The following is a 9,371-nucleotide window of genomic DNA, read 5'->3' as shown; positions in this document are numbered from 1 at the left end:
AATAGTTTTGACTGTTGAATTGACTTAAAAAAATTTAAAATAAAAAATAATAGAAAAGAAAATCAAATAGACCTCAATCAATTCCTTATATTTAATTGAGGTTTTGATATGGATTTTTATCCTTTTTATTTCCACCTAGTCTTTCGTCTTCTTCTTTTTTTAATTTTTCATGTTAATTGATATAAACCAGAGTAGCACTTGCAAGCTCAAGTACAAAAGACCAAAGACAAGAAGACCCAAATAAAGTGAGCAAATAAAGACTCAACATATAATGCGCAGAATCGTCATTGATTTTATTCTCTGGTCAACTTTGGTTTCTTGCACGAACTATACTGACCATTTGACCCTTGACCTGATAGTCAAGTAATTAAATTTGGATAAATTCATTTCCAAAGAGGAAAGAGATTGAGATGTTTAAGTTTGTAACAATAAGCTCAGCTCTCTTAGTCATGTATGCCGTGTATGTGGGGTTAAATGTATCTAAAGTCTCTAGTCGGACAAATCAATTGGAAAATGGCATCATGGAATGTAACCAATTAAATTAGTAGTAAAATTGAAAATGGCATCATGGAATGTTGCTCTAACTTGTAGAAAGATATTAAACAGAAAGTAAAAGGAAAGATGTGATATATCTCTAAAAAAAAGTTAACTTACCAATCAATTTATATATGTAAATTTTAAAAATGTGTTACTAAAATTTTACTAGCAATGATGAATATGTAATATTCATCACTAAATTTAGTCACTAATAAATTATTTTATTACTGTGTATGTTACTAATTATTTGAATAGAGGTTTTCAACCTTACATGCAAATAGAGGTTTGAAAAGTTAATTTGACCAAATTAGTAAGAAACATACAAAACATGTGTTTGAACAAATTTGTAATGACAAAGATTTGTTACCAATTATTTGAATATTTAATTTGACCGAAAAAAGTAAATGTTCTTCATGATTTCATATCATGGTTAGAACACGAGGTTTAGGTCGTGCGTTAGGAGCTGGTAGAGGTAGAGGCATTAGTGAGGATGTGCATCAGGCTGATGTTCCTCGGCGTCGCAGACCTACTGCTTCAGCACGTAGGTAACGGGTTCGTCTGCGTAAGGACGTCACAGAGAGACCTGAGGATGTGCCTCAGTTGCATGAGGATGTTCCTCATGTGTCTGATGCCACCCCAAAGATGACAGACGCCGCCTATGCTGTTCAGACAGAGGGAGTGGCTACTGATGGGAGCTTGGGGTCACCTGCTGCAGATGAGGGATTCCCCGGTGGACCACGCGACCCATCGATTTTGACCGGTTTTGCTGAGCATGTCGCACACAGCATCTGGAGTGGACAGGTACGTAGTTTTTAATGTTGACTAATTACATAAAAATTATTTGTAGTTGGATTGTTTTTTATATACACGTTATTATAAATTGTTATTCAATTTAGGAACTACCCAATCTGAAGTTGGTCTCCCATGGTAGAAAAGTAGATAAAATTGGGAGACCAGCGCCTGAGATCGAAGGCATGATTGCTGCCACCGGATTGAGTCCATTGATCAGGAGTTCTGTTATCACCACTGATCCTGGACTCATATCCGCCTTCATCGAGAGGTGGCATCGCGAGACTAACATGTTCCACCTGCCAGTAGGCGAGTTGACGATCATGCTGGATGATGTGGCGTCACTCCTACACGTTCCCATCACTGGCGCGCTGCATACGTTCGAGCCACTGGTTACTTCAGGCGCGATTGGTCTACTGACGGAGCTTCTTGAGGTCAGTCATGAGGAGGCTACATTTGAGACCCGACAGGCTGGTGGGCCTCATGTCCGGTTGGGGTGGCTTCGGGACTTGTATGAGAGCCAGTGTAGGGCTAGACGATGGGTTGTAACAGCCCACATGTATCTGCTCCACTTGGTGGGTTGTATTTTTTTTGCCAACAAGAGTTCAACCCATGTACATGTCGTGCACCTGGAGGCTTTCAGGGACCTGGCCCAGGCAGGGGGATTCGCCTGGGAGCGGTTGCATTAGTCCACATGTACGAGCATCTGAACGACGTGTCGCAAGCCTCTACACGGTAGCTGGGCGGTTATATTATACTTCTCCTGGTACGTATTATTACTGATAATTTAAATTGAAGTAGCATTGAATCTTTTTTTTTTTATTGATGTTGACTATGTGTTTGTAGTGCTGGATATACGAGCACTTTCCTACAGTGCATACATGCGTCATTCATGATGCTTATGATGAGGGGAGCCCACGGGCCTGTAGGTGGCTTACGGGTAAGGCTCATATGACGGGGATCAAGGGAGCCCCGTATCGGAGACGTCTGGATACCCTGACTGTGACTGACGTGTGCTGGATGCCCTATGCTGAGCATCGGGGAGTCAAGGGATTTGACTTGATATCGTCGTACACCGGTCAACTCAAATGGGGTCAGATTGTGGTGTACGTTCGACCTGAGCGGGTTCTTCGACAGTTTGGCTACCTTCAAACGGTCCCTCCGCCGCCGGTTTATGATTCTTTGACGGGTGATGATATAGATGACCGGTGGCTGCATTTTTCAGAGCATTTAGTGCCTTCAGGGGAGCTTTGTGTAGTTCCTGGACAGGTAGCATCAGACTACATGGAGTGGTTTTTTCGGATATCGCACCCATTTGTCACGCGGACTGAGGAGACTGCTGAGCCGAGACATCCGCCTCCCCCTCATGATGAGGAGTTCGTCGAGCCACCCATCCCCGAGGTTTCAGTCGCATCTGATCTCCCTACGGATTCAGTGATAAGCATAACTTATGTAGTTTTTCATAATTTAAATTTTTTAAAAATGTGATACTGACTTTGTTATTTTGACTGTGACAGGTTGACTGCCAAGGATGTCAAGGGATGGCTGAGGATTTAGGAGCGATTGCTGAGGATTTGGAGCGGGTCATCAACCTCAGGATGGTCACTGAAGGCACTGACTTATATGACATCATGACTCGTTGTTTGAGGAGAGCTAGAGGTGACGCCGCAGATGGAAGTCTTAGGCCGCGCCAGAGATGCCGCATAGATTAGGATTTATATTTTTATTGTACTTAAATTATTCATTTTAGTATTTGTTTATGTATGTGATAAAACACATTTACTTACATCATTTATGATTTATGTTTGTCTCTCTATAAATATATGGTTTGAAATTTAAATATAAACCACACACATGAGTCACATTTATAATGGTATTTGAATATATAAAATAAAGAAGATAAAATAATTTAACAAGGAAATAATATCAATATATAAATATTACTTGTTTTAGGAAAAGAAAAAAAAATTGTCATGTTGAAAATAATGTTATTCCATTCATTCAAATATGGAAATAAAAAATAAAAATTATGACATCACAATTTTATTAAAGAAAAAAAATATGGTGACTAAGAAACTTTAAAAAAATAATCAAAACATCTCTATTTTTTGTTTTCAGTACATCTGGTTTATCCCAATTTTGGTCAAATTTGCTTTGTTATTAAAATTTAATTTGTAATTTAAATGTTAAAATTTATAACTATTCTGAAATTATATAATTTAACCATATATATATATGTACAGTAAAGAATAAAAAAAGTTGGTTTTGGGCCAGTTAGAAACATGTCTAAGTACCCCTGTTCGGGCTTTTTTTTTAAATTATGTGGGAGCCGCTTGAGACTGTCCAGGGTCGCTATTTGGCATGTTTGCACGTCAAGGAATCCAAAAAAAAAAAAAAAGCAGCGCCCCGTTCCATCGAATCGGACCTCAAACCGAGGCACCAAAAATATAAAAAAAAAAATTGGTTTTGGGCCTGTTAGAAACATGCCTAAGTACTCTTGTTCGGACTTTTTCTAAAATTATGTGGGAGCCGCTTGAGACTGTCCAAGGTCGCTATTTGGCATGTTTGCACGTCAAGGAACCCAAAAAAAAAAATAAAAGCAGCGCCCCGTTCCATCGAATCGCACCTCAAACCGAGGCACCAAAAATAAAAAAAGTTGGTTTTGGGCCTGTTAGAAACATATAACTAGCATTCAGATCCAATGTAAATATAGATACATAAATATTACCAGTTCAGTGTCCGCTTAGGTCTACATGCGTTGTATTAATTGTCATTAGGCTTAAGTAGTGCTGCATTCTACCTACATATGCAGTTGGCCATTGTTTTGCTTCCGGATACGAATTGCTTGACCACAACAACGCCATAGGCGGTAAGAGACAACGATCTTTCAGATAAACCTGTTGTAAGTGAAATAACAATAATAACTTAAACAAACAAACCAACTCATTCAATAATTGAAATTATTTGAGTAAAAGAATTTTCAATGGACCTGAACAAAATGACTGTCAAACACATGATCGACGCATATCATGCGGTGCGCAGAAGAGTCGGCCGGTGGTCGACTTCTGAGAGGAAAAAATGTGAAGCTCTGTTGTCGTGACAACGATACAAGGATTACATTATATCTTGACGCAATTACATATCCCATATCCGTTATATCCATCCATTTGTCCATACTAACCTAAATCACAAAACAAATACACGTGCCACTCATGTAAACATTATTTATATAATAAAAAACATAAAACACATACCTTGGATAACCCATCCACGTGCAGGGACAACCTCAGCTGTTCATATCTCTTCGTGCCACCAAAGATCTTTATGTAGTCTTGCGACCATTTGCCAAGTTCTTTAATCAATTCGTTACGCATCACGACTCAACACTCTTCTCCCATACCTAACAAAGCAGAAACTGACCGATATCCACAATTACCATCCGCTTTCACATCAACAACATCCTCAATGAAACCATGCATAAATGGCGGAAATTGATCCAACATGGGGATCATCCTTGCTGGCTTCGGTGGTTCAAAAGATGATGCACTGGGTCTGACTGAGGTGTTGTTGTTTTGAACCGAATGATAAGCATCAACATACTCCCAATAAGATGGATCACGCTTTGTCGATCTTTCGCTTCTTTTCATTACCTTTTTCGGGGCACCTTTCGTCTTAACCTTTGTTGGAGGAGGACACGTAGAGGTCTCATCGGGAAACGTGAATTCTCGGAGTTTACTCTTGAAAGTAACTTTCCCTCAAACATCAAGTTCCTCGAATCTTTTATATATTATATCCATCTCTTCCTTGATTCTGACTTCGGCCTCACATAGCCTGTAGAAGCAAAGCTTCATGATGAATCAAGAGTGATTCAAAGATGTTTTGATGATAACAAAGATGATAACAAAAGATGATGACAAAGGTGATGACAAAAAGCTCAAAGGTCAATCAAAGAATGAGTTCAAGATGTTCAAGATGTTCAAGATAGAATCAAGAACACTTCAAGATTCAAGAGGAAAGTTGAATTCAAGAATCAAGAATCAAGATTCAAGAAATCAAGGTTCAAGACTCAAGATTCAAGAATCAAGAAAAGGCTATTCAAGAATCAAGAAAAAGCTTAATCAAGATAAGTATGAAAAGGTTTTTTTCAAAAACTGAGTAGCACATGGATTTTTCTCAAAACATGTTTACCAAAGAGTTTTTACTCTCTGGTAATCGATTACCAGATTGTTGTAATCGATTACCAGTAGCAAAATGGATTTGAAAAAAGTTTTCAAACTGAATTTACAACGTTCCAATTAATTTCAAAAAGCTGTAATCGATTACAATGTTTTGGTAATCGATTACCAGTGCCTTTGAACGTTGAAATTCAAATTCAAATGTGAAGAGTCACATCCTTTCACATAAAAGCCTTGTGTAATCGATTACACTGATTTGGTAATCGATTACCAGTGATTGTTTCTGAATAAATCAAAAGATGTAACTCTTCAAAAGGTTTTTGACTTTTTCAAATTGGTTTTAAGTTTTTCTAAAAGTTATAACTCTTCTAAATGGTTGTCTTGACTAGACATGGAGAGTCTATAAAAGCAAGGCTTTGTTTTGCATTTCAATCATCTTGAACACTTATTCATACAATCCTTTACAATCCTTGATTCTCTTTGAACTTATTTCTTCTTCTTTGTACCAAAAGCTTTTCAAAGTTTTCTGGTTTTCCAAACCTTGAAAACTTGTGTTAATCATCTTTTTATTCTCTTCTCCCTTTGCCAAAAAGAATTCGCCAAGGACTAACCACCTGAATTCTTTTTGTGTCTCTCTTCTCCCTTTTCCAAAAAAACGAAGGACTAACCGCCTGAATTCTTTTGTGTCTCCCTTCTCCCTTGTCAAAGAATTCAAAATGACACAGTCTTAGAATTCTTTTGATTCTTCCCTTTCCCTTATACAAAAGTATTAAAAGGACTAATCGCCTGAGAATTCTTTTGTATCCCCATTCACAAAGTATCAAAGGTTTAACCGCCTGAGATCTTTGTCTTAACACATTGGAGGGTACATCCTTTGTGGTAGAAGTAGAGGATACATCTACTTGGGTTTGACTGAGAACAAGAGAGGGTACATCTCTTGTGGATCAGTTCTAGTAGAGGGTACATCCACTAGGTTCAAAGAGAACAAGGGAGGGTACATCCCTTGTGGATCTTTGCTTGTAAAAGGATTTTTACAAGGTTGAAAGAAATCTCAACGACTGCAGGTCGCTTGGGGACTGGATGTAGGCACGGGTTGTTGCCGAACCAGTATAAAAACTCTTGTGTGTTTGTTTCCTTCTTCCCTACTCTTTTACTTTCCGTTGTGCATTTAATTTCCGCTTTTACTTTCTGTTAAGTTTCTCTTATACTCCTCATTCTCTTAACAATTTAGTAAAAGCCTTAGAAGAAAAGGCTCAAGATTCAAGAAATCAAGGTTCAAGACTCAAGATTCAAGAATCAAGAAAAAGCTATTCAAGAATCAAGAAAAAGCTTAATCAAGATAAGTATGAAAAGGTTTTTTTCAAAAACTGAGTAGCACATGGATTTTTCTCAAAACATGTTTACCAAAGAGTTTTTACTCTCTGGTAATCTATTACCTGATTATTGTAATTGATTACCAGTAGCAAAATGGATTTGAAAAAGTTTTCAAACTGAATTTACAACGTTCCAATTAATTTCAAAAAGTTGTAATCGATTACAATGTTTTGGTAATCGATTACCAGTGTGTTTGAACGTTAAAATTCAAATTCAAATGTGAAGAGTCACATCCTTTCACATAAAATCCTTGTGTAATCGATTACACTGATTTGGTAATCGATTACCAGTGTTTGTTTCTGAATAAATCAAAAGATGTAACTCTTCAAAAGGTTTTTGACTTTTTAAAATTGGTTTTAAGTTTTTCTAAAAGTTATAACTCTTCTAAATGGTTGTGTTGACCAGACATGAAGAGTCTATAAAAGCAAGGCTTTGATTTGCTTTTCAAGACACTTATTCATTCATTCATTCAATCTTGAACACGTATTTCATACAATCCTTTACAAGCCTTGAATCTCTTTGAACTTCTTCTTCTTATTTGTGCCAAAAGCTTTCCAAAGTTTTCTGGTTTTCTAAACCTTGAAAACTTGTGCTATTCATTCTTTTCATCTTTTCTCCCTTTGCCAAAAAGAATTCGCCAAGGACTAATCGCCTGAATTCTTTTTGTGTCTCTCTTCTCTCTTTTCCAAAAGAACAAAGGACTAACCGCCTGAATTCTTTTGTGTCTCCCTTCTCCCTTGTCAAAGAATTCAAAACGACACAGTCTAAGAATTCTTTTGATTCTTCCCTTTCCCTAATACAAATGTATTCAAAGGACTAACTGCCTGAGAATTCTTTTGTATCCCCATTCACAAAGTATTAAAGGTTTAACAGCCTGAGATCTTTGTCTTAACACATTGGAGGGTACATCCTTTGTGGTACAAGTAGAGGGTACATCTACTTGGGTTTGACTGAGAATAAGAGAGGGTACATCTCTTGTGGATCAGTTCTAGTGGAGGGTACATCCACTAGGTTCAAAGAGAACAAGGGAGGGTACATCCCTTGTGGATCTTTGCTTGTAAAAGGATTTTTACAAGGTTGAAAGAAATCTCAAGGACCGCAGGTTGCTTGGGGACTGGATGTAGGCACGGGTTGTTGCCGAACCAGTATAAAAACTCTTGTGTGTTTGTTTCCTTCTTCCCTACTCTTTTACTTTCCGCTGTGCATTTAATTTCCGTTTTTACTTTTTGTTAAGTTTCTCTTCTACTCCATATTCTCTTAACAACATAAGTAAAAGCCTTAGAAGAGTAATTTTTTAATTAGTAAAGGTTTAGGAATAATTAATTCAACCCCCCCTTCTTGATTATTCTGAGGCCACTTGATCCAACATAGCCCCTTGTCTGAAAAATTAAGTCTCCTCCAGTACATATGGACTGCATCCAGTGGGATGCTGCCACCATCATACCTTTGTAGCTCGCATGCACAAGGAAGACCTGGCGTGGTTCTCAAGACACACCCATAAGAAGACAAATTGTCTTTGAAATGACGTACGCGCTCAAACTCAACCAAAATTTCATTTAAAGCGTACCTTGACACCATTCCTAGAAGCCTCTTGTATAAGGTTTTCTTAAAAACATGACCAACAACATGCGTACTTGTTTCGAATGATGCTCTAATTGCAGTGTGCTGCAACGTCATCATGTTGTTCATTGCATCCCAAACACTACAGAGGTCTCCAACGCTATTCTGTAATACCCTTTTCAGAGACCAATGAGCAGATTCAACCCTACATTTAAAACACACAACAAATAAGACAAATTAATAACAATAATGTTCCAAACAATCATTAAAAGAAACTTGACTAAAATAATAAGACATTTAAATACCTATTTGTTGTTGTGTTGCCTAGGTGCATCACCTTATTCGTCTAGGTCGTGATAAATTTCTCCTTGTGTGGGACAATCCATGTCTCACATATGTAGTCAACAAACATTGGTCATGGGGAACACGCTACTTGAAACCTTTGAAGGTGCTCAGGGAACTCCTGTTCCGAAGGACAATCTACCAGGTTACCCCAGCTATCCATTACGTAGTCCCAGGCATTCTTCTGACCAATTAGCGATTTGCACTTTGCCTTCACATTCTTGTCTATGTGAAACCTGCACAACAAACTCGTACACTCCGGAAACACAACTTTCACAACATTCATCAGGGCTAAGTCTCTTTCTGTGACAATAACAACAGGAAGGCGATCATTTCTTAAAAAAAGGCCTTGAAATCGTTCCAATGCCCATACAGGATTGTTCACGCGTTCACCCTCCAGATATGCAAACCCAGCAGAGAAAGTCATCCCGGTTGGTGTCACCCGCACAAAGTCAAGCAATGGGAGCCTGTACCTATTTGTTTTGTAGGTACTGTCTATAAAAAAAAAAAAAGATGACATGCATTACATAACTTAACTGCATCTGGGTGACACCAAAACAAATCACGCACCACATCTTCATCCTTCAATCTATG

At 38.0% G+C, this 9,371-nt stretch overlaps 1 protein-coding gene across 1 annotated transcript; it reads right to left on the bottom strand.

Annotated features, from left to right (window-relative positions):
- Positions 1–4,306: 4,306 nt before the first annotated feature.
- Positions 4,307–4,700, bottom strand: LOC121173926 (uncharacterized). The gene is made up of 2 exons (XM_041011773.1): positions 4,581–4,700; positions 4,307–4,507 (listed from the first exon to the last, which is right to left on the bottom strand). Exons 1-2 carry the CDS (start codon positions 4,698–4,700, stop codon positions 4,307–4,309), a joined length of 321 nt encoding a protein of 106 aa, XP_040867707.1.
- Between the last annotated feature and the right edge of the window lie 4,671 nt (positions 4,701–9,371).

Source organism: Glycine max, chromosome 18 (assembly GCF_000004515.6).
Source record: "Glycine max cultivar Williams 82 chromosome 18, Glycine_max_v4.0, whole genome shotgun sequence".
Lineage (NCBI taxonomy): Eukaryota > Viridiplantae > Streptophyta > Magnoliopsida > Fabales > Fabaceae > Glycine > Glycine max.
The sequence above is the reverse complement of the archived record's forward strand: the minus strand, read 5'-3'. Positions and strand labels throughout refer to the sequence as shown.